At 42.9% G+C, this 26,528-nt stretch overlaps 1 protein-coding gene across 2 annotated transcripts in view; it reads left to right on the top strand.

The window, feature by feature from the left end:
* The window catches only part of znrf3 (zinc and ring finger 3), a 242,171-nt gene that overhangs the window by 197,402 nt on the left and 18,241 nt on the right, over positions 1-26,528 (top strand). Inside the window, exons 4-8 of one of the 2 annotated variants that reach the window (XM_073065444.1) lie at positions 3,407-3,538; positions 17,919-18,026; positions 19,210-19,377; positions 20,379-20,481; positions 24,290-25,690. In XM_073065444.1, the coding sequence (XP_072921545.1) occupies positions 3,407-3,538; positions 17,919-18,026; positions 19,210-19,377; positions 20,379-20,481; positions 24,290-25,690 (1,912 nt within the window). Of the gene's footprint in view, positions 1-3,406; positions 3,539-17,915; positions 18,027-19,209; positions 19,378-20,378; positions 20,482-24,289; positions 25,691-26,528 lie in introns of both variants that reach the window. The other variant, XM_073065442.1, reaches the window with a different exon arrangement.

The following is a 26,528-nucleotide window of genomic DNA, read 5'->3' as shown; positions in this document are numbered from 1 at the left end:
TAGTCAAATACCCTGGGCTAAATTAAAATGAGGAATAGAGAACTTAATCCAAGATTTGTAACTAGGCCTAAGATCTGTCATTAACTGTAGTATCTTTGATGTCCCAGCTGGGAAGGGTGGTTTGTTTTTGGGTAACAGATTAATAGATAAGGATGACAGGTTTTATAGTTAAATTAAGATGGATCTCATCACCGAGTAATGATGATTGCTAAAATCTAACTTAGTTTTTGAAGAGTTAGTGTTTCTTTGTGAAACTGGATTCTGCATTGGAATTATTTAGAATTTGAAAGACGATCATCTCCATCTATAATTACTTCTCATTCCTTGATTTAGTCAGAGTTAGAGGCATCAATATTATACATAAATGTTAATGAGTTGCTGCTACTGCTTTGGGGGGGGGGGGTGTGGTGTGTGTGTGTGTGAGAGAGATTTGAAATATGACAGCAAGTAAACATGCCCGAGAGGATCAGGTGGATTTTCTCACTAAGCTTATTTATGCTTCTTCTTGACTGACGATTGTCAGCTATGTTTATTGAGCTGCCCCATCATTTGAATACTGAGACAGTAGAAGTTAGATGGGGTCGCCAGATCTTTTCACATCTAATCACTCCAGGCGTTCTAAATGGCAAACAGCCTGTGGAAGTTCAGCTACTGTTCTCCAGCATTAGTGCATCCTTATCATGCATTCAAGAAGACTATGGCTGAACTTCTACCCCAATGCCACTCCACTGTACCAATTAATTCACTCCATATCCAAAGATCTGTCAATCTCTGCCCTGAATATACTAAGCAAGTGAACCTTCAGAGTCTTCCTGAATAGAGAATTCCCTAGATCCATTGCCCCAAAGTTGTGAAAACTTCTTCTCATTTCTGTCCTGAATGGCCAACCGTTTTCTTTGAGAACAATACCCTGGTTCAAAATACCCCAGCAAAACCCTGCCTGCAACCTAACAAAATTGATTAATGTACTTAAGTGAAACATTTAGTTTTCTTAAAGAAGCTGCATTTTTGAATTACAATACTGATTCTAATAAAGAAGATTAATTGCGTAAGTAACTTGATTAAATCATGGCAAGCCTGGATCAACAGCAGGAAACGAAACAGGCTTGTAAAACTTAATGTGACTGTTTTATTCCATATTGCTCTATCGTCTGACTCCAAGCGACACAAAGTACGAAAACATTTAGAGGGTAGAAGAATCTTTCAATCTTGGTGCAAGTGCTAAACAGAGGAATAGTAAGTAGTTGAGTTACTGAACTAGTATTCAGAGATTGTTACCACAGTACCAGGGAAATTTATATTTACATTACAAAATAAATAAGGAATAAAAAGTATAAAGTAATAAATCACTGAAAAACCCCATCTGGACTACTAATGTTCTTTGGGGAAGGAAGTTTTCAATGCCTGTCTGGGGTGTGACTCCAAGACAGTTTGCTCTTAATTACCCTCTGAAATGCTGCTCAGTTCTAGTGCAATTAGTGGTGGGCGATAAATTGCTACCCTGTCCAACAAGACCCACATCTATCAACAACTGAACGTTTCAGAAGAGAATCTTAAGGATGCAATCCTAATGCGCATTTGGGAATAGTTTCAAGGAACGAGCAGCTCTAGCCGGCTTCTGAACAGTTAAGACAAGAAATTACTTGGAGTGAAGCCACTTTTCAGGCATAGGGACAAACATATCAACCCTTTAACATTCTGAATCTACTGTGTGCTCGTTGGTGTTTGACTGTCACTGTCACTGTCACTGCAGTCCAGTGCTGTTCTGCTGAGCATTGTGGGCATGCTATGTGGGCACTGGATTGTGTGACAATGCTTGCGGGCTGCCCCCCGGCCCACCTTCGGGTGTGTTGGTTGCATTTCACACATGTATAAACTTGAATCTTGAATCCACTCAACAATATTCTTAACCCACGGACTGATGCTGTTTTGAAGCCATCCTTGTCACTTAGTGAATTCTCAGGAGAGCAAACTTGCAGCGTACTTTAGATGAAGTCTAAATATTGGTAGGAACAGCAACTTGACCAAGGAGAAAGGAACACAGTCAGGTTGGTGTTACTGTAATGGGTCAATGGCAAGGGGTTTAAAGTTAAAAGTAATCAGAGTACATCTGTGTCACCGTTTACAACCCTGAGATTCATTGTGAGAGTCATGTGGGCATACTCAATAAATCCATAGAATAATAGACAGAACAGAATCAATGAAAGACCGCACCAACTTGGGCATTCAACCAGTGGACAAAGGACAACAAACTGTGCAAAATACAAAAAGAAATAAATAATAATAAAATAAATAAGCAATAAATATCGAGAACATGAGATGAGGAGCCCTTGAAAATGAGTCCATAGGCTTTCAGAACATTTCAATGATGGGACAAGTGGAGTTGAGTTATCCCTTTAGTTCAAGAGTCCGATGGTTGAGGGGTATTAAATGTTCCTGAACCTGTGGTCTGAGTTCTGAAGCTCCTGTACCAATTAGATATTAGCAAATATTAGCTTAGGTATTAGTTTGAATACTTGAGGAAAGAGTAGGAACTTATGTAGAGCTCAGTCTGTAAACAGCAGTTACTTGTACATGGTGTTTCATAGGATTGCTTTTATGTGTATTGTGTTTTTGTTATTTTTTTAATTGGTTCTTTATGCTTATTGGGTTTTTTAAAAATGCTGCATTGGATCCGGCATAACAATCACTTTGTTCTCGTTAGCACAGGTTTACTGAAGAAAGAAAATAAACAATCACAGATCTTGGGGATGGGAAGCAGTGGATTCGGTTGCAAAGGGAAGTGGCTGAAGAGAGCCACAACCCATCTGGGGCTGCTGGTGCCGGGGGAGAGACTAGGTGTGAGGAAGGGCCGCTGCAGATGATGGGCAGTTAGTAGGTGGATAGGACTGTAAAGTGAATTGGCAGATGCTGACTGTCGAATTAAAGCAATCAGAATGTGCAACTAGCGTTATACAGGGGATGAGGAGGCAGAAAGAAGAAATATCTGCTGATAGAGCCAGATGAAATGGAGTGGGAGGTGGGCCATGTGGAGTTTAGGGGCTAGTACAGTTCTGATGGGCAACAAAATGATTTAAATTGCTGACCTATGTGGTTGCATCGATAGCTAGCATTTCTGATGTGACCATTTCACTCTGATTGTATTGACCGATTTCTTACACTGTATCAGTGGTTGGCTTGCGCCTCTGATCCATTGACCTGTTATTTATTTCCTGGACTTATTTCCACTCGGTATAATTTACTTATTATCATTTAATTATTTCTGGTTTTATTTTGCTACATTTCTACTCTATTCTTGGTTGGTGCGGCTGTAACGAGACCCAGTTTCCCTCGGGATCAATAAAGTATGTCTGTTACTGAGCTACAAATGCTGCCTGTCCAGGCTGATGTTGCTTTCTGTCTGCAGTTGAATCAGGGCTCGGAGGACCCGTTAAAGCGGCCTGTGGTTTATGTCAAGGGCGTTGACGCAGCGAGATTAATGAACATTGTTAACAAGCAGAAAGTGGCCCGGGCACGGATCCAGCATCGGCCACCACGGGTAAGGTTGAGGGAAACAATTTTAGTTTCATTATTGACACTGTATTTATTGTGTGTTGCCAGTTTTGATCAAAGAGCTTTCTGCTCACATGATGTCCAGGAAAATACTTGTCGCCTCCAATGCAGGCCCACTACATATCCAAGACCAATTTTAATTCACATTGGTCTACTAAGTGACAAGTAAGGCAAAACCTTTTGAATTAAGTCTATTCATCTCAGGCTTTGTTCCACATGTTTAATTTCCTCATCTAAAGTTAAATGATTTCTAGACCCAAGGAATTATCATCAATCCACACAGCTCCAGCTCAGATCCACGACTTTGCTTAGATTAACTTTTCTGTGTCACTCCAATCCTCACTACCGTCACTTCTTGGTGCCAGTTTGATGGTTCAACCATCTCACCCTGCAGAAGGTGTCTCATATGTAAGTTGGCTCTTGGATGATTGACGTGGTATTTTGTGCAGATTTAATACCCAGAGATGATCATTTACTCTGTTTGATACTGTAGCAATTTTGTGATTTTTTTTTCCCTGGAGAAGGGGACCAGGGTCACCAGAGACTGGTATGCCATTATAAAAAGATTAGCAGATCACTAGTACTGGTTCAGACCCTCAAGTGATTGAATTGGTGACTCTAGATTATGCAAAGCAAACTCAACAAGAATAACAGAAAGATGAATAATAAGGTATATCAGAGTTCTTTTTGATTTTTAATTTTGCCTGGAGGTATCTTTTTTGGGGGGTGTTTTTGTCTTTTTAAAGGCAGACTTTGAGATTATTAAAGTTGAACGTTGTAAAGCCAAAGTTTGAAATAGGTGGTCAAAGTACAGCAGAAGATGCACATGGAGGAGAGAATGACTTGTAGGGCAGAAGCATGTATCATAATCGTCAAGAAGCTGCTATTGTGAATTAAATTCCTGCTTGTTGGAGCCTTAGAATTCAGTATCAAGATGAAGTAAGAGAACAAGGTCTTTTGATACTTAGCCAACACCCTCAATATAAGAAAAACATCACTTCATTAACCTTGCACGATTTTATTGTGAGTTACGTATAGCTCAATGTATTTATAGGAACATTTTTACACATATTTAATTCCATGTCTTTTTTAACTCTTTGGCAATAGCCACATCGAAATTGAGTGCATAGTTAATTTTGCTGCACTCTTTCTCTTTCAATCAAAAATACATTTCTTTTGGTTTGAATTACTGTCTTCTTTCATTTCGTCCAGGAAGTATCTTTCACTCTCTCCATAAAGAAATCATTTAAATGGCTGAGAAGTGGAGCACAAAACTGTTTTGCCTTCTGTGAACTGGTTTTACTTTTGCGGTTGCCTCTGTTGAGGCCTTAGCCTTGCTGTGTACTGTTTTGCCACAGGCTCTACAGACTGGCTTGACTGATGTTGAAAGAAGATCAAAAGAATATATTTGCTGGATAGTGACAATGAATTGCCAAATGGCTACAGGCTGAAGTTAAGATTGTTCTAGTCATAATTGTAAGTGAATAAAAGAAGCAGAAAAATCTGCATTTTCATCAAGATGTACATTTATGTAGATAAAGAACTTTAAGAAACTTAGCCCAGGTCTTTAAATCCAGCACTCTCAAATGGTGGTAGTGTATTTGGAAGATGCAATTTAGACTGACAATCTCATAGGGGTCAGCAGCTATTTCAAAACTAGTTACAACATTGCGAAAATATTCCTGGCATCCTTCAACAGTTGTTTAAGACCTTAGCGTGTGAACCGCAAGAAATATCAACAAAATGGAGCTATAAGGCTATCAGAATGTATTTTACCAAAAGCAAAGATCACGCATTTGTGGTGATAAGCAACTGATCTGGAGTGATAGGAAGAAAAACTTCTTGTAAAATGCTGTTAGCAGTTGTGGTTGGGGCAGACTGCCTGAAAGGTGAGGTTTAAATCTACTCTGGCCCTTGACCCTAAAATGGTGAGGTACCCCTTCACTCACACCCCAACCTACTCACCTCTGTTTGGTGCAATCTGTCGAATGGGATTTTAGCTGGGCTCCCACTTTCAGGAGCTTGTAAGAGATCACATGGCATTTTTCTAAGTGGAGCAAGGGTTTGACCCTGCCAATATTTATTTCCCAATTATCTCAATTGATTATTTTTAATTTTGAAATGAATTTTATTCATAAATATATATACAAGAAGTATAATAGAACCAGAATATGTTGGCTGAAGTCCAGACGAAGGGTCTCAACTCAAAAGAGTTGGCTGTTCATTTCCCTCCACAGGTGCTATCTGATCTGCTGTTAAATTTGTTCTTCAGATTCCAGTCTCTGCATCTCTTGAATCTCCAAAACATGCCTTTCTTTACATTCATTGTGTAATTATATGAAAATATTCATTGTTTTATCAAACTAATACCATCAATGTACAGCACACAAAGTGCTGGAGGAACTCAGGCAGCACCTACGGGCAGTCAACATGTCGGGGTCTTGATGGTTGACATCATGACCCAAAACAATTACTATCCATTTCCCTCCGTAGATACTGCCTGGCCCACTGAGTTTCTCCAGTGCTTTGTGATGCTCCAGATTCCTGCCTCTTTAGTGTCTTTTGTCTAAATCCTATGTACAAAGAACCAATACCACTCATGTCCTCTCCAAGTATTTCTGGTGCTGTTCCACAGGGCCCAACCTGTTAGTGTCAAATGACGCACAATCTTATATAGCAGTCCTTCCCCATAAAGCTTTTGAATTGGCTACGCCGAATATCAGTTTGTTTCTTGGTATGTACTTCTGCAGCTTGGAGTGTGCGAGTCAGCAGCATTCACTTGTGGACATCTTGTACCGGAAACCCAGCAGGACATTACCTGATCATTATTTCAGTGTCGTATCTGGAACTCGCAGATGGCTGGGTAGAGATAATGTCTCTACCAAAGGAAGTATAAGATACTCCTTCCCTTGGCTTCCCTGCTGGTCACCCTTGAGCGAGGTGTAGCACCTGCTTAGCTCCCCCCGATCAGGGTCGCATGAAGCCATGGCAGCAGGTGGAGGACGGTCGTATGAGCAGCTGGTGCATGTCACAAGTCCCGGTAATGCGACCACTGACACCAGGCAGACAATCTCAGATTAATAATGCTGGGGTCACCCACTTTGTAAACAGACCGCCCAGAAGAAAGCTATGGCAAACCATTTCTGTAGAAAAAAAATTGCCAAAAACAGTCATGGTCAAAGACCATGATCACCCATGTCATGCGACACGGCACATATGATGATGATATGGAACTCACTGGTTGTTGTATTCCCAACCAGAGTGACTAGACTTTAAAATAATGTACTTGGTTGGTTGTAAAAGCTGATCATTTTACTTAAAGCTCAAAAAGAAAGAAAAGCAAAAGAAATTAGAGGCCTTTGCAATACAGGATGTAATTTTCACATACATACAAGTAAATTTTCCCAAACTTTAAGTTATAATTCCATGAGTAAGCATATTTCCAAGAAATATGAATCAAGTTGCCTGCCTGGTGAAGCCAGGATCAATTTGCTTGTTTCAAAATTCACTCTTATTTCCTTGACAGAGAAGGCAGAATAGCATGCAATTTCTTGGTGCCTAACTCTCACATTTTCCCCCCAGTTTCACCAGCCACCTGTACTGTGTCTATTTCTCCAAATCACTTGAAGACAAAATCTGGCTCCACTTTTGGGAGGTGACTTTCAGGCCCAATTGCTATTAGCCACTCATGAAATTGATCCAGAATTAGTTAATCAATTTAAGAATATTTCATGCTATCTAGACTCTATTAGCGAAGTGTAGTGCAAAATTTGGATGCTGCCTGCCATTTGCTGAAGAGATGCAGTTTAATTGCAACTCTTTACTGCTGCTATTGCATCTACCTTCCTATCTATCTACTGTACAATTCAAAATGTCAATTCATTAAAATATAGAAACATAGAAATCTACAGCCCTTTACAGGTCCTTCGACCCATAATGTTGTGCTGACCATGTAACCTACCGCAGAAGCTGCTTAGGTTTTTCCCTAGCACGTAGCCCTCTATTTTTTAAGCTCTAAGTACCTCTCTGTGTGAAAAACTTGCCTCTGAAACTTGCCTTTCAAGCTTCTTAAAACTATGCCCCATTGTGTTAAGCCCTTTCAGCCCTGGGGAAAAGACTTTGGCTACCCACATGCTCAGTGCCTCTCATCATCTTACCACCTCTATCAGGTCACCTCTCCTCCTTTGTCACTCCAAGGAGAAAAGGCCGAGATCACTCAGCCTATTCTCATAAGGTATGCTCTCCTATTCAGGCAACATCCTTGTAAATCTCTGAGCTCTCTCTTTAGTATCCACATCCTTCCTGTAATGAGGTGACCAGAACTGAACACAGTACTCCACATTTCACTGAGAAAATCCCGAAAGTAGTGAGTTTGTTCTTTACTAAATGTCTAGAAATTTCAGTCAGATGTAAAAGCCTTGTTATCATGTTGAGAATCATTCGACATAACCTTAAAGGATTAAGGTAGAAATCCAAAGCAAAGCTGATTTAGAAGCTGCTGTTTTGCAGCATTTGGGGCTGAGAGGAAAATTGGATTAGCCATGATGAAACGGTGGAGGAGACTCAGTAGGTCAAATGGCTTTAATTCCACTCCTGTATCTTGTGGCGTTATGGTCTTATAATCGTAAGCTCAGGATTTAAGGCCAGCCATTGGACTTCAATACTTTAAAGTAATTTTTCTTTCCATTTTTAATTCTTCAGTCCTAATAGTGTAGGGTCCAGTATCAGTCTACCACTCCAACTAGGTGCACCAGAGATCTGTAGAGAGATTTCCTTCATCTGAACAGTGAACGTTATAAGCCATTGTCTTCACTGCAGTTACAGGCACTGTTAGGAAGCACAGGCACACAGGAGCAGATAGGGAAACAGATCCTGGAAAGGTGTAATAATAACAGAGTTGTCGTGATGGGAGATTTTAATTTCCCAAGTATCGATTGGCATCTCCCTAGAGCAAGGGGTTTAGATGGGATGGAGTTTGTTAGGTGTGTTCAGGAAGGTTTCTTGACACAACATGTAGATGAGCCTACAAGAAGAGAGGCTGTACTTGATTTGGTATTGGGAAATGAACCTGGTCGGGTGTCACATCTTTCAGTGGGAGAGCATGGTCATAGTCCTATCTCCTTTACAATAGCATTGGAGAGAGATAGGAACAGATAAGTTAGAAAAATGTTTAATTTGAGTAAGGGGAATTATGAGGCTATCAGGCAGGAAATTGGAAGCTTAAATTGGAAACAGATGTTCTCAGGGAAGATTATGGAAGAAATGTGACAAATGTTTAGGGAATATTTGTGTGGAGTTCTGCATAGGTACGTTCCAATGAGACAGGGAAGTTATGGTAGGGTACAGGAATCGTGGTGTACAAAGGCTGTAATAGATCTGGTCAAGAAGAAAAGAAAAGCTTACAAAAGTTTCAGAGAGCTAGGTAATGTTAGAGATCTAGAAGATAATAAGGCTAACAGGAAGGAGCTTAAGAAGGAAATTTGGAGAGCCAGAAGGGGCCATGAGAAGGCCTTGGCGGGCAGGATTAAGGAAAACCCCAAGGCATTCTGCAAGTAAATGAAGAGCAAGAGGATAAGACGTGAAAGAATAAGGCCTATCAAGTGTGACAGTGGGGAAAGTGTATATGGAACCAGAGGAACTAGCAGAGGTAATTAATGGGTACTTTGCTTCAATATTCACTATGGAAAAGCATCTCAGTGATTGTAGGGATGACTTGCAGCAGACTGAAAAGCTTGAGCATGTAGATATTAAGAAAGAGGATGTGCTGGAGCTTTTGGAAAGCACCAAGTTGGATAAGTCACGGGGACCGGACGAGAATAACCCCAGGCTACTACGGGAGGCAATGGAGGAGATTGCTGAGCGTCTGGCAATGATCTTTGCATCGTCAATGGGAACGGGAGAGGTTCCAGAGGGTTACGAATGTTGTTCCTTTATTCAAGAAAGGGAGTAGAGATAGCCCAGGAAATTATAGGCCATTTAGTCTTACTTCAGTGGTAGTAAGTTGATGGAGAAGATCCTGAGAGGCAGGATTTATGAACATTTGGAGAGGAATAGTCAGCATGGCTTTGTCAAGGGCAGATTGTGCCTCATGAGCCTGATTGAATTTTTTGAGGATGTGACTAAACACATTGAAGAAGGAAGAGCAGTAGATGTAGTGTATATGGATTTCAGCAAGGCATTTGTTAAGGTACCCCATGCAAGGCTTATTGAGAAAGTAAGGAGGCATGGGATCCAAGGGGACATTGCTTTGTGGATCCAGAACTGGTTTGCCCACAGAAGTCAAAGAGTGGTTGTAGACGGGTCATATTCCACATGGGGGTCGGTCACCAGTGGAGCACCTCAGGGATCTGTTCTGGGACCATTATTCTTCATGACTTTTATAAGTGACCTGGATGAGGAAGTGGAGGGATGGGTTAGTAAGTTTGCTGATGACACAAAGGTTGGAGGTGTTGTGGATAGTGTAGAGGGCTGTCAGAGGTTACAGCGGGACATTGATTGGATGCAAAACCGGGCTGAGAAGTGGCAGATGGAGTTCAACCCAGATAAGTGTGAAGTGGTTCATTTAGGTAGGTCAAATATGATGGCAGAATATAGTATTAATGGTAAGACTCTTGGCAGTGTGGAGGATCAGAATGATCTTGGGGTCCGAGTCCATAGGACACTCAAAGCAGCCGCGCAGGTTGACTCTATGGTGTATTGGCCTTCATCAATCGTGGAATTGAAATTAGGAGCTGAGCGGTAATGTTGCAGCTGTGCAGGACCCTGGTCGGACCCCACTTGAAGTACTGTGCTCAGTTCTGGTCGCCTCACTACAGGAAGGATGTGAAAGCCATAGAAAGGGTGCAGAGGAGATTTACAAGGATGTTGCCTGGATTGGGGAGCATGCATTATGAGAATAGGTTGAGCGAACTCGGCCTTTTCTCCTTGGAGCGAAGAAGATAGATAGATAGATAGATAGATAGATACTTTATTCATCCCCATGGGGAAATTCAACATTTTTTCCAATGTCCCATACACTTGTTGTAGCAAAAACTCATTACATACAATACTTAACTCAGTAATAATATGATATGCATCTAAATCACTAACTCAAAAAGCATTAATAATAGCTTTAAAAAAGTTCTTAAGTCCTTAAGGATGAGAGGTGACCTGATAGAGGTGTACAAGATGATGAGAGGCATTGATCGTGTGGATAGTCAGAGGCTTTTTCCCAGGGCTGAAATGGTTGCCACAAGAGGACACAGGTTTAATATGCTAGGGAGTAGGTACAGAGATGTCAGGGGTAAGTTTTTTACTCAGAGAGTGGTGAGTGCATGGAATGGGCTGCCGGCAACGGTGGTGGAGGTGGATACGATAGGGTCTTTTAAGAGACTTTTGGATAGGTACATGGAGCTTAGTGAAATAAAGGGCTATAGGTAAGCCTAGTAATTTCTAAGGTAGGGACATGCTCGGCACAACTTTGTGGGCCGAAGGGCCTGTATTGTGCTGTAGGTTTTCTATGTTTCTAGTTCCTTAACTATTGACCCCCATCCCCCTTCGTTACAATTTTCAGAATCAGAATCAGGTTTATTATCACCGGCATGTGACATGAAATTTGTTAACTTAGCAGCAGCAGTTTGTTGCAATACATAATCTAGCAGAGAGAAAAAAATAAAATAAAACGATAATAAATAAACAAATAAATCAATTATGTATATTGAATAGTTTTTTAAAAAATGTGCAAAAACAGAAATACTATATATTTTTTTAAAAAGTGAGGTAGAGTCCAAACCTTCAATGTCCATTTAGGAATCAGATGGCAGAGGGGAAGAAGCTGTTCCTGAATCACTGAGCGTATGTTGCTAAAGACCCACCCAGGACTGTCAGTTTCCTTGTACTGCTAGAGGACACCCATATGCTGCAAACCAAGTTATAACATGCACCACACTGTCATTAGCATCTTAGTTGCCATCCATTGACTCCCATTAACCAAAAGTCTGGGTTTAAAAGTATTTGGCATTATTTTCGTGAAGGTGTTTTGTGAAGCATCTTGGGACAATTTTCAGCCATCTTGGTTGTAATTAGCCAATGCATAATAATAGATTTGGGATGGATTTTATTTGTACTTCATACTTTACTTCCATATTTTGATTTGTGCCCAGCAATCGATTCATGAGGGAAACAAAGGATATTTTAAAGTAAAACCAATTCTCCTGGAAATTATGTTACACTATGGAGCATTATATGCTTTTGGTGCTATGCTCATCAAAATTCTCCCATCTTTAGCCATGTTGAGAATTGGTTTGTGCAATTTCAAAGTCGTTTTAAATATTTTCCATTTAATTTGATGTAGAATTTGTAAACGTGTCAAAAGAAAAGCAGCTGTAAGTTGAAGATGTGTATTGATTATCCTATTGAAGGCTCGATCAGGTGCAAATGGTCAACTGCATTTCTGGCCCTTTAATTTATGTTCTTGTGTTTAACTGTAGAACAGTTCTTCGTTGTTTTGTTCTCATCCAGACTCTTGTCACTCCTTGCTCAATCCACATACTGACCAATTTATCTTCCAAATGTAAGCCTTTTGAGCGAACAAGGGGAGGAACTAATGGGCGTATGAGAGAGAACAAGTTGCAGGATTGTTCTGAGGCCTGACATAGATTTGATGGACCTAAGTAGCTTATTACTGTCATGAGAAATGGGAGATAAAATCTGATGATGTATCCTCCCATAGTGCAAAACCACTTTTTATTGGAAGCACTTCCAGCCTTACATGATATTTTGTTAGTTAGACCACATTTTTATTCATCTTGACATGGTTTCTAGTGAAAGAAGTGATTCACAGTTCAAATGGAGCAAGGTGCAAATTGGAAAAAGGCCGCAGAATGAATGAAAGAGCCCAGGATTTTTTAAAAAATGGGCTTCAGATCTCATTGTCTGTTCAAAAATCTTCATTCCAATGCTGGGGGCAAGGCTCGGGTGGAAGGTTTGTGGTTGATGTATTAATCTGTTTTCCAATTTCCTTTTAATTCAAGACATCGTAAAACTCTCAACTCACAAGGCAGGCCATTCAATCCATTGTTGCTGCATTGGTTCTTTGAAGATTGTTGTCTAAAGAATCTCTTTCCATTCCCTTTTAACATTGGGAATGTATGTTTTTCCCCTTTTCAGCTATTTATTCAGTTATCTATTGAAAACCACCATCACATCTGCTTCCATCCTTAAAGGAAATGCATTGCCAGATCAAAGCAAGTCACTCCATGAAAAATGTTCTCCTTATCTCTCTTGTGGACCATTAAACAATTGCCCTGAATCTGTTTCTTTTATTACCATTCTCCTTCCATTTGAAACATTTCCTTGTTAGCTACTCCAATTAAAATCCTTCATTGTTCTGCACACAATTAAATCTCACCTTAGCCTTTCCTGCCAAAATAAGATTAATTCAAACCTCTCCTTCATAAAAACAGATCGTTATTGAGAGCCATTGAAATGCCGGATAATTATCGCTGCCTGCAGCAAACCAGAACAACATAAAGCACTGTTGCATCACTTGTAACAACTGCTCTATGCTCAATTATTTTATTTTGATTGTTTCTTTTGCCAGTAGGGTTAGATATTAATTACAGTGATCTGCCTAAAAGGGCTTCTGTTTGAGGCCTCGAGACTGAATTCCACTCCAGAAATTTAAAAAAATGAAAGCATTTGGAGTTGGATGGCACATCCTAAATGCATTTAGAAGAAGGAATTATATATGAGAAGTTTGGGAAAGGGGTTCACAGTCTTCATTTTGCCAGCCCATTCTATTACATTGCATGTTCTCCATGTTACTGGCCACTCCAGTTTTGCTGTGTTTCTAAAAGTAAAGGTGACTGAGAATTCATTGAAACTGGGATATAAGTAATACTGCTGCTTGGGTTCCTCAGGGAGGTGTCTTTATTATTTACTATCTAGTTATCAATGCCATGGCTAATATTTACTCTCCGTCCCTAATTACACCAGAGAAGATGTTGGGCATCTGGTATTCTGAACTGCTACAATCCTTCTGATGACGGCATTCCAACAGTAAAGTTGGGAGGGTATTCAAGGATTTGTCTCACTGACAATGAAGAACAAGCAATATGTTTCCAAATCGGGATATGTCATTAAGGAGCACTGGCTGAGGTCAGGGTGTCTGTGAACCTGCCATCTTGTCTGTCTTGGAGGTAGATAGAGGCCACGTGTTCAGATGTTTTCGGGGTGGTCTGGTTGGGCAGCTACAAGAGTATTTTATAGATGGTACCCAATGCAATCACTTTTGCCAGTGCTAGCGGAATGAAAGTTTGGGGTGGAGAATGTTGTGCCTGTCCTGAACTCCTACCTTCCTCAAACTACTAAACCCTCTCCAACTCAGAAACCTCCGTACCACATACTCTGTGGCCCTGAAACCTGCCGCACTGTACCAACCACTCTCTGTTGCTGGGACCCCACCCCTCCATATGTAGTGTAGTTAGCACTACAAGGCTGTATTGCATTATGCAACTGACTTCTAATTTATTGAAGGCAGAATGTCAAGATGTAACTCACAACCAGCAGGAAGACTGGCCTCAGACCTGCTCTTGTTTTGGAAAGAGAGTCTAACCTGTGGTGTGAAAGTTATTGGCCCACAGCTGAAAGTCCTAGACCCATTTTACAAGAATCACCGATCAGTAATTCAAACAAATCAAAAGAATTTTTACAGAAATTAACCAGCAAAGCTAACGAGCTCAGGTAAACCATACATAATCTTGAACTGACATCAGTCACGATTCACAGGTGAACTTGGTGTGAGTTTCACCAGACAAGGATTGACCATCACCGACCAAAGAGGTGTTGGCATTCCCTGCTGAAGTGGTGGCGTTCCCAGGTATCTGCTGTTCTCATCCTTCTAGATGGTACGGGTCGTGGGTCTGGAAGGTGCTGCCTTAGGAACTTTGGTGTGTCGTTGCAGTGCATTTTGTAGATAGTACACACTGCTGCAACTGTTCATTGACGGTGGAGGGATTGGATGCACGTGGAAGGGGTACCAATCAAGTGGGTTGCCTTGAACTGGATGGTGTCAAGCATCTTGAGTGTTGATGGAGCTGCACTCATCCAGGCGAGTAGCGAATATTCCATTACACTCCTGACCTGAACACTAAGTTCACCTGTGAATCGTGACTGATGTCAGTTCAAGATTATGTATGGTTTACCTGAGCTCGTTAGCTTTGCTGGTTAATTTCTGTAAAAATTCTTTTGATTTGTTTGAATTACTGATCGGTGATTCTTGTAAAATGGGTCTAGGACTTCGGACAGGCTTTGGGGAGTCAGGAGGTGAGGCACATGCCGCAGGATTCCTAGCCTTTGATCTGCTCTGGTAGCCACTAATCACCTTTACTTACTCCTCAGAAATAGCAATGCAAAACTAGTATGGTTATGAAAGATTCTGCCCAAATAATTGGACAGATCTCTTGAGATCACTAAAATGGTCATGGGCTCAGAATGGTTGTTTTAAGACAGGATTGTATGCCCAGGATGGTTCTGGCATCACAATTAGAGACCATTAACTTACAAGTGTTTAAATTCAATGATGATATTAACATCTGGATTTATGGTAAATCCTTTGTGATCTGTTAATGTTTTTCAGAGCTTGGGAATTTTGCTACCATTACTTCATAAAACTGTAGTCCTACACTGTATCTCCCTTGAAACATCTAATTTTAAACAAACGTTACAAAATTCAAGAGAAGATAGCTTGACCAGGCAAGCTAGCAGGATAAGCTAGTCCGGGAAGAAATCCCGCAAAAGGAAATCTACTCTTCATTGGGCTAGCTGTCAGCTATGTCTGTGGTAACTTTGGCATACCTGACCGTGGTACATTGCCTAGTGAGCACAAGTTTAGGTCTCCACTGTATCACCAAAACTGTGTGGTGTGGGACCACCACCAAACGACATCGAGCAAAGTGATGATGCAGCTGTAAAGTGGACATTGATGAAGCAAAAAGGTGTCAACTGAAAAGGACTTACCATCACATTTATTAAGTCTTTTGAGTGAAGGAAGATGGTCAGGGTGATGGGTGCCTTTGCAAAACATTCAAGAAACTGAATGCAACCATTAGCATGTTGTTTATTTGTGACTCCTGTTCACAGGCTCACTATTTGCTCTGTCTCAGAATCATTGCAATAACCTAGATTGATACAGTACCTTGCCATCATAAACTGTGAGGCTTCAAGGACAAATGCTGGCTACCAGTGTACCTTACCTTCTTGAGTTGGGCAACTATATATATCCTTGAAATGCACATGTACACAGTGGCTTTCCCTTGTGTCATGTTTGGCCCATGGAGTTGTCATATCTGTTTCAGCACTGTCCAAAATAATTTCTGCAAGTTTAGTAGATTAACTGCACAACCTCACCTGCCTCCCGCCACCTACCAACACCTCCCCCTTCATCTCCCCAGTACATAATTAAGAAGCTCCCAGTGAAATTTATTCCTGTTGGCCTTTCGCCTTGGAAGGGACATAAAACAGATTCCCAGCAAGCATGCGTTGGTTAAATTCCTTCATAGAGAGTTGAATTAGCAACTAGTTACCAACAATGGCATATACATATGATCAAAGTCACTATTGATGGGCCCATGCTGTTGTCACCATGGGAATTGTATTTGTGAAATGCATATTGCTATGGTTGAATAATGCAGGTTGTAGTGTCAGATTGATATGCTGGTTTTAATGGGACTAGTTTCGATACACTGGGAAAATTTGTATCCTTTGTTTTATAGGGTTATATATTTAATATAATGCGATTCTTTTTCTATTCATTTAAAATCTGAAGCGTTAATGGTATGGGTGTGTATAATTAGGCCCGGTGATGAGCTAATTGTAGCTCAATCCTTTTTCCTCTTTAAACAAGAAAGCGTTTGCAGTCGTTATTCTTGAAGGAAGCGGCCTTTAATTGAATGCAGTCAGAATGATAAGTGATGCAAAGTAAGTTCTATGTACATTTGCTATTAATTCCAGCGACATCTGTCATCCACGTCAGCCTCCCACAGTTGTGAGACATGGCACCGTGGCGCGGAATTCCAGCGAGGTTGACATCAATAAATGCTGCCCTGGCATTGCTGGAGTATCCCAAGCCTTTGACCTAAATTCTTGCTGCTTTCACTCGGGAGCAAGAAAAAAAAATCCCGCAATGATCTCCCCAGTCTTTCAGCAACCAACCACACAGAAGGGCAACTGAAAAATTAATTTGACGCTTTCCCAGCCGAGCTTTCCTTCTAAATTAAAATCCACGGGGACCGACTTGAAAGATGAGTTCACGACAGGGGAATGCCTTTGAAATGTGCTCCTCAGTATAATGAATAACTCTGGCTGAGGCTTCTACTGTACAGTTAGGTCCCCACCTGCTGGCCAGTCTAATTCCAAGCTTAACTTTCTGCTGCATGCTAAATTGTGTGGTATTTCCAAACGTTTGACTCATCTGGTTTTATACTTGTGGGCTCTAGAACTCAAGGTGTGTGGGACTTTATTTAAAAAATATATTTTTTATTATTTACTGGTGGAGTTTTCAGTTAATTATGAATATAAGAGACGGGACCTCAAGCTACTCTGCTATTGAGTAACATCTTGGTTGATAATTATCTGTCTTTATCAGCCCCGAACATAATCAATGGATCAGAATTCACAAAGCTTTGGGGTAGAGTTCCGGGTTTGTGACCCTGTGTGAGAAGATGATGACTGAGGCTGCTCCTGGGTCTGAACTGGCAACGGTACACAGGCAAGGGAGGGGTCCCAGGGCCACAGGAGCTCTGGCTTGGTTTAATATTGATCACTGCTCCAACTACCTTAATAACACATAGAATGGGTATCATTCCTGTCTAGACTGGAAAGAGAGCCTCTGTCTTTTAAACAATTATCTTTTAACTGCGTACTTCATATACTGTAGATGGGGAGTCTGATTGACCTGCAGGTAATATTTATACTTACAGGATCTAGCTTTATAAACAATCCTAACAATCACCAAGCCAGTACCTATAAATTTGAAAGTGCCTTCTCTTGTTGTATAGTAATGTATTTTTTTCAGCATGCCGTGTTCTGTATTACAGTCTCTCCATTAATCTTTCTGTAGTTTAGATGTGACTGAGATTTACATGAGATAAAGTATAACAGCAGGGATTCCTCTATCTAAAATGTTAATGGTTTCTGGTCAGTCACTAGTTCTGACAGAGTGGGGATCACAGCCAAACTATATTAGCATTGCGTTAAAAGTTGATGAGATGACAGGGGTGAAAACATTCTTACTTTATTTTCTTGTCACTAACTTAGGACAGTTTTTTTGTGTGGCTGGATCTGCTTACTTTAATTAATGACAAATCTCCTTTCTGCTTTGCCAGCAGCCCACAGAATACTTTGATATGGGAATCTTCCTGGCTTTTTTTGTGGTGGTTTCCCTTGTCTGTCTGGTTTTACTCATTAAAATCAAGCTCAAACAACGCAGGAGTCAGGTAAGAGACTGAAGTCTTTTAAACTGATCTGAAAAGTTTATCACAGATTTAAAGGCTTTGGAAAATCCCAAACATAGGGTACAGTAAAACTGATAACGCACCATACTCAAGACATTTACAGTGCCAGGCTGACAGATTTCCTCAACTATTAATACCCTAATATACTTGTAGGGCACTTTTTGTTACACTGCTCTACTATAATAAATTTTCCAGTGAACCTTGTTAAGCTTTAATGGGTACCTGATGAGATTAAAGGGAGGATGGAAACTGAGGCCTGCACAGCCTGATACTGAACCATTGGGATTTCCAAATATTTAAAAAGTAGATTATTGAAGATGTATGTAGTACCTTTTGTATATTCACAATTTGCAGACACAAATTCAGATTGAGCTCTTTTATCAAGATTTTAAATGTCCTTCTAACAGCAACAAAAACACAGGGCTTCAGTGGAAGTAGACTGATATTTATTGGGTTGTGGGAAATATAATCTCAAGGAGAAAGTGCAGCGAAAGTTACTTTGAGCTCCAGGTGTGACGGAACATGGCCAAAAATTTGCAGCTGAAGTCGGAAGAAAATTCAACATGTAAATGTGAACATGCATCTGATCTTGTATCACCTGCCTAGGAACATCAACACAAATCAAAACTGCCTACGTGGGGTGTTTTGTTGAACCTTGGCAGTGCTGTTAGCAAAGTGTTATTGCAGAAGCAGAAGAAAAGTCAACGAAAATGATTACAGTTCAAACACATGCCATTACTGTTCCTGATTATAAACATAGGTAGCATCGTTCCCCTCACAAGTGCTTTAAGTGAGTGAACTTGAACCTTGTGGATATGAAGGTGAAGTAATTGGTATAAGATGCAATGAGAATGGCACTGTTATACCAATCAGAATGACAAACCTTTTTGTAGAGCTGTAGAGTTCCTGAACCTGGTGGTGTGGGGCCTAAGGGCCATATCCATATCAACATGTGGATAGAAAACAGTGTGTTTTATTTCAATGCTGTAGCAACTAAAATCAATGTAATTGGAATTAGTATTCAGTTTTGAGTGAAATTGTACCAGTCACATAAATGGTTTTGGCACTCTGATTGGGGTAATGGTGGGACGCGCCTCTTCAAGAGCAGCCAGGCTTATATTCCTGCTCTGTCCCTGTCGACTGAATCTCCCTGTCTCTCCATCAGAGTTCAATGAACAGGATGGCTCTCCAGGCGCTCGAGAAGATGGAGACAAGAAAATTCAAATCAAAGAGCAAAGTTTCTCGAGAGGGCAACTGCGGTGCCTCGGACACCCTGAGTAGCAGTTCCACCTCGGATTGCGCCATCTGCTTGGAGAAATATGTTGACGGAGAGGTGAGGAGAGCACTTCAGAAAGTTAAAACTTTTTAATTATGAGTGTTTCGAATAGTTGGGAAAAGACATGCCATGAGTTCCCAGTTTGATCAGCATCAGTACCTTACAGAGAGCAAACTGCCAAGATGTTCCCTTTTGATCAAGTAATAGAATAAATTTTCACCGGATTCTGACTGGAAATTCCAGAAGAAGAAAAAAGGATACAAGTCTTTAAAAAGAGAGTATTCATGTAGAGTTGGCCCTATTGTGTTAATGTTTTTTATTTGGCCCATTGAATCTATGTCAGTAACAGAACAACCTCATTAATCCCACTCCCTAATATATCCCTCTTATTTTCTCTCACATGTCCATCAAGTCCACTTAAAGGCTTCCACCACTGGAATACATCACAGTGACTGACGAAGCTGTACCAGTGCTCATCTCTTCCACTGCCTGTCATCTTATCACCCTCCTCAGTCCACTGGTCACCTCAGTGTCCCTTCCTGCAACTCACCTTCTGACCCTGCTGGTCACCTCGATTCTCCACTCTCAGTCCTGATTCCCGTTTTCAGCTCGAAACTCTGACAATTCCTTCTACAGGTGCTGCTCAGGTTGCTGAGTGTGTTGCTCTGGATTCCCATACCTGCGGTCCCTTGTGCATTCTTTCTTAAATAACCACTCAACCTGCCAGTTCTATTCCCTTGATGCAAAATGTGCTTGGATGTAATCTTTCAGATTATTTTCATGTTATTTATTGAACTCCGCCCCCCCCCCCCCCCCCCCCGCCCTATTAACTCTCTTTCTGCCTTATACTGAAGATGTGCAGGAATCCAAGTTCTTAATTTCATTCCAATTTTACCACAGGCAATGACAAAGCACTTCTATATCTGTTTATATTTTAATTTTAAGATTGAATAATTTTGGTCAGGACAAGGCTCAAACTACTGATCATTTGATGACAGAATTTTCCAGCGCGTTCTATTTTACGTTTTAAAGAATCCAACTTCTCTTCCTGTTGGCAGGAGCTGCGTGTGATCCCCTGCACTCACCGGTTTCACAGGAAGTGTGTGGATCCCTGGCTCCTGCAGCATCATACGTGTCCGCACTGCAGGCACAATATCATTGGTACGTTCAGCCTCTCTGCTCCTTCGGGGGGTCCCGGTGGGCTTCCTCAGCTCGTGGGTGCGAGGGATCCTCTCCCCATTCAGGCCGCTGAATGGTTAAACAAGAGAGGCACTGGATTGGCCAAAAACTTGGCACGTGTGTGCGCCAGGAATGCATTGCGCGGATGCTGGCAAGCATTGGAAGCTATTCGAGCTGCTGCCCTACGACACTGGTGGGCTGGTTATATTCTGCTTTGTAGAGCTTTCATGGTCTTTCTGTGACTGCTTCTTATTTAGAGATATAGCTCAGTAACAGGCCCTTCTGGCCTAATGAGCACTCTCCACCCGATTACACCCATGTGACCAATCAACCTAGTAACTGTAGGTTATTGGAAAGTGGGAGGGAACTGGAGCACCCAGTGACAACCCACACAGTGATGATGAGAACAGACAAACTCCTCACAGACAGCAGCGGAATTGAACTCGGGTCACTGGCACCGTAGTAGCATTACGCTAACCGCTGCGCTACCGTGCCATGCTATGCTGCCTTTCTTCCCAGTGCTTCATTTTTCTCCTCCCACATCTCAAAGACACGTGGGTTGGAAGGTCAGTTGGCCATCGAAGTACCCCCCCCCCCGTTGTAGAACCTGTGCTGAGTTGATGGGAGTGTGGGGAGAATGAAACGGGAAGAGTGTGAAGGATATTGGAAGGTCAACACCCACTGGGGGCACACTGGGCAAACTCAAATCACAGCTGAACAACCAATCCTCTGCCCTTCCCCAGTAATATTCAAATGCCTCGTTATTACTGCATTGGAAGACTTCTTGTTATTTTACATCCTTAAAAGTGGCTAATAAAAAAAAATCTTAAGCCGAAGGCAGTCCTAGAAAAATATAATGCCTTTTAGAGCAACGAGCTATCCAGGCAGTCGTTGACTGGCTTCAGAAGGAGGTAAGCCGTAAGTTCCCTTGATTAATTTAAATAAGATGACCCATTAATCTAGGGTATTATTTATTTATTATTATATACACCAGGACAAGTTGTGCTGTTGAACTCTTTGTGATTGTGGCAGTTGCTCTGTGCAAGCTCTCAATATTGCGTAAAACAGGCCAAAATTTTGTTCCTTGACAAATGCTCACTCACTCCTAGTTTGAAGAGGCTGATCATCCATTTTTGACAAAACTATGCACAAAATGTTCAGAGTTTAAAGGTTTGCTGGGTTTCAAAGTCTTGTACATCAAATATAGGGACTCCAGTAGGAATTTGACTTGATGGTGCACATTAATAGCAAGTTACCAAAACATTTTACATCTTGCTAAGTTATCTTTTTCACTGTTGCAATGTAAGGATTGGAAGAATTAATTCTCATACTACAGGTTCCTGTAGGACAACAGTAGGATAAAATGGTGCAGGTAATTTATTTTGGTGATTTTGACCCGAACACCAGGGAGAATTACTTTTTGAATAATCCCATGGGATCTTTAAAAAACCACTGCAAGTGTGGTTGTGGGTCTCCAAAGGAGCAGGAGTACGATAGCTTTGCAAGAGAGTTTTTTTTTAAATCCTATTAAGACCACGAGGAGACAGGAAGAGCCCAAAGGCATTTCTCTCTCATCAGTACTCTTTTAAAAAAAACATAATCCTTCATGGTCCTCTGCAAGCTTCTCAGCATCCTAACATGACTGTTCCTTCGTCACTGCTGCGTAGAGATCACAGTGCTATGGCCAACAGCTCTGTGGGAGCACCTTCACCAGATCACAAGGATTGCTGTAATTATGGACAGCGTAGATGGTTGCCAAAGGATACAGCGGGATAGAGATCAGTTGCAGTTATGAGTGGAGTGGAGATGTGGCAAATGGGAGTTTATTCTGCCATGAAGTTTTGCACAGTATTCATCCTTTGCATGAAGGATTCTTAACAGTATTGATGTGCAGAGAAATTTTGGAGTCCAAATCCAAAGTTCCCTAAAAGTATCTGCATGAGTTGATAGGCTGGTAAAGAAGGCATATGGGATAGTGCCTTTATTTGTTCAGACACTGAGCTCAAAAGTCAGGAAGTTACGAGGGGTGATTGATATGTCCGTGGCCTAAGGCAGAAGGAGTCAATTTTTACAAACCTAGCACATTTCTTTTTTAACATAGTCCCCTCCTACGTTTACACACTTAGACCAGCGGTTGTGGAGCATACGGATCTTGGACCCCTAGAAAGTGTCCACAAATGGATGCTTGATAAGTTCGTGGCCTAAGGCAGAAGGAGATGAGTTATACAGCTCTCGTTACATGCACATGCAGTTCAACTCTTTGAGTGATTATGCAGAAAGTTTGAAGTTAATAACTTATCAGGGGTGATTGGTAAGTTTGTGCCCTAAGTTAGAAGGAGATGAGTTATTAACTCCAAACTTTCTGCATAATCACTCAAAAAGCTGAACATGTAACAAGAGCTGTATAACTCATCCCCTTCTACCTTAGGCCACGAACTTATCAGTCACCCCTGCTGTGGACACTTTCTAGAGGTCCAAGATCCGTATGCTCCACAACCGCTGGACTAAGTGTGTAAATGTAGGAAAGGACTATATTGAAAAATAAATGTGCTAGGTTTTCTAAAATGGACTCCTTCTACCTTAGGCCATGAACATATCAATCACCTCTTGTATGTTGCAGCTGCATAAACCTCTGTTTAGTCAAAAAAAATCAGATTCAATTAAACTCTGGTTGACCCCTTACTGAAAGAATATAGAAGTTTTGGAGGGGCGCAGTAGAGGCTTACCAGGATGCTGCCTGGATTAGAGAGATTGGACAAACTTGGCTTATTTTCTCAGGAACAACAGCAGGTGCTGAGGAGAGGCCTGATAAGAAGTTTATAAGATTATGGGAGACATTAGACAGAGCAGACAGCCGAGAGGAGATGGGTGGGACAGGGTTTTTAAAAAAACACTGTGAGTAGTGTGTACCTGGTCGACTCTGCCAGAGATGGGAGTGAAGGAAAATATGAAGGCAGTTAAGAGGCTGTTAGATAGGCACATGATTGCGCAGAGAATAGAAGGATATGGATAATGTGTACGCAAAATGGATTTGTTTAGGTAGGAGTTTATTTATTGCCTCATGGGCTGAAGAAACTGTTCCTATGCGATTGCCGTTCTGGAAGTTGATGGTGCTGGATCAGAACCAGAATAAGGTTTATTATCACTGACACGTCGTGAAATTTGTTGCTTTATGGCCCCAGTACAATGCAGTAATAAAATAGACTACAAATTACAATATGAAATATGTAGATATAGTGGGGTAGTGTTCAGAAATTTGATGGCGGAGCGGAGAAATCTGTTGCTAAAACGTTGAGTGTGCCTTCAGGGTTCTGAACCTCCGCTCCGGTGGTAGTAATAAGAAGAGAGCAGGTCCTGGGTGACGGGGGTCCTTAATGACAGATGCCACCTTTCTGAGGCATTGCCTTTTGAAGATGTCCTCAATGCTGGGGAGGCTAGAGCCCATGATGGAGCTGGCTGAGTTTGCAACTCTCTCTGCAGCTTTTTCTGATCCTGTGCAGTGGCCCCTCCAAACCAGGTGGTGATTCCCCACTGCCCTGTAAAGGGCATTTACAGATGGGCAATAAATGCTGGCTTGGTCTGCAGCACGGAGATTCCAAAAAGTGAATGGACACAAACTCCGTGTAGCAGGAGGCAAAGGTGTCTGTGGCCTTTGAACAAAAGGACAGTGCAACTATAGAGAGGAAACTGTTAATTTGCTGAAGGTTACGATGATTGCACGTCGTAAAGGTTGCACCCAGGCTGAGGTCTGCCATATAAAACCCCACCTAACGTCTCTTTCTCTTTACAGAAAGGAAAAAAGAAAGCAGTGGCTCTGTGTGCGTCGAGGCCGAGGGTCAAGGGCACAGCAGACAGCGAGTGGTGCTACCCGTCCATTACCCTGGACGTGTGCACAGGACAAGCCAGCTGACCACCTATCCCACCAGGACTAGCATGGATACGCGGGGAAATCCTGTCACGGTGCTCACGGTGGAGCAGCACGGTGAACAGGGCCTGTACCCGGCTCAATCGGGGGCGTACGTACGGAGCTACCCGCCCGTCCACCTGGACCACGGCTTGGGCGCCCACCACTGCAACGTGGAGCATCGCGCGTTCCCTCCGGCCCACGCCTTCCGGAGGGCCAGAATGAACGGGCGGAATTACTCGAGGGCCCCTTGTTTTTCCCAGTACGAGACCATGTATCAGCATTACTTCATCCAAGGACTGAGCTACCCGCAGGCCGAGTCCCAGCCGGGCCTCCTCAGCCAGAAGGGGCCCTCCCGAGCTTTTCAGGCCGGCGGCAACATGCTGTACCCCACGGTGGTCCACATCCCTCCGTCGTCCCACCTCGACGGAGGCAGCAGCTCTGGCTTCAGCTGCTACCACGGTCACCGGTCGGCGTGCAGTGGCTACCTGGCCGACGGCCCCGGCAGCGACAGCTCCTGCAGCAGCAGCGCCAGCTCAGGCCCCTGCCACTGCTCCTCCAGCGACTCCATGCTGGACTGCACCGAGGTCAGCAACCGGGGAGTCTACGGTAGCTGCTCCACCTTCCGCAGCTCCCTGAGCAGTGACTATGACCCGTACGTCTACCGGAGCCGCAGCCCGTGCCAGGCCGGTGAGAGCCTGCTGACGGGAGGGCCGCAGGAGGAGGAGGAGGAGGAGGAGGAAATGGACAGCGGTGGTGGCCTGCCAAAATACGGCTGCCGCTCCCCTGACACGGGACCCCGGGCCTCTCCCGGGGACCAGCTCTCAGACTGCAGCTTGGACATGAACTACAGCAGCAGTTCCTCGCTGGAGGACAGGGGCCCGGCTGCCCTGGGGGACAGGAGCAGCGGGGCCGAGCAGGCCTGTGCCCGTTGCCTGGAAATGCCAGCTGCTGGCCGCAAGGGGGCGGAAGGTGGCCGCTTCCCACCACTCTGTGGGCCGTGCCAGAGGACTGCTTCGCCGATGCTGTACAGCGTCGATGCTGGCCACTGTTTTCACGAGGAGAAACGGGCGCGCGGCCCGGCCCAGGACTGCACCGTCAGCGTGAGGAACGCCCAGGCTGACGAGAGCCCGCGCAGCCCCAAGGCCACCCCCTCCTCGTCCTCCTTGCCCCCCAGCAGCTGTGAACTGGCCCAGCGCATCATCAGCGTCCCCGAGGACACGGGCGGTGCCTTCCCCAACATGTGCTCTCAGCTCCGCGAGCCCACCATGAGGGACAGCTCAGAGGGTAAGATGGGGTGCGGGTGCGCGGTGAGTCAGGGGGCGCGGGCAAGAGGGGAACGGAGGCACTGGAAATCCTGAGCAACACACACAAGGCAGGCGTTGGAGAAAGTCAGAGAGTTAGGGAGCATCAGTGCAGGGAAATGAACAGTCAGTGTTTCGGGCCACGACGCTCCATTCGGACTGGGTGGGCCACTAATCTGTTCCAGAACCATTTAGAAACCCTGAGAGTTCCCCTCACTGGGGTCATTGGTTTATTATTTTCCCTCATGCCAGGTCACGGTGAAAAGTCTTGCTTTACAAGCCACCCGGACAACATCATTCAATACATAAACTCAAGGGATTGTGCAGGCACTGAAAATTCACAACAACACCACACACACACACAAAATGTTGGAGGAACTCAGCAGGTCAGGCAACATCTATGGAAATGATAAGCATTCAACGTTTCAAGCCGAGATCCTTCTTCAGGAGGTCGTACCTAGTCCAGATGCAGGGTTTTGACCCAGAATGTGCTCGAGCCTCTATGTTCCTCCAGTAGATTTGTTACTCACTCCACGTATATCTGCATCGAAGTCGTACACAAGGAAAAGCAGTCACAGAATAACGTTACAGGTACAGGTGCAAAGCAGGCAGACAATGCCAGGTAGTCTGAGAGGTTAGGGGTTCATCCTTATTGTACGAGACGTCCATTCGTGTACGGAAGCTGCCATTCAGCCTGGTTGTGTATAGTTTTTCATGCTTTCCAGTGTTCCAGCTGCTTGGAGAGCTGAACATCAAACAGAAATCTACAGCACATTACAGGCCCTTCAGCCCACCAATGTTGTGCCAACCACATAACTTAC

This window comes from Hemitrygon akajei, chromosome 14 (assembly GCF_048418815.1).
Source record: "Hemitrygon akajei chromosome 14, sHemAka1.3, whole genome shotgun sequence".
In the NCBI taxonomy this organism is placed as follows: Eukaryota; Metazoa; Chordata; class Chondrichthyes; order Myliobatiformes; family Dasyatidae; genus Hemitrygon; species Hemitrygon akajei.
Note: the sequence above shows the minus strand (reverse complement) of the source record. Positions and strands in the feature narration are given on the sequence as shown.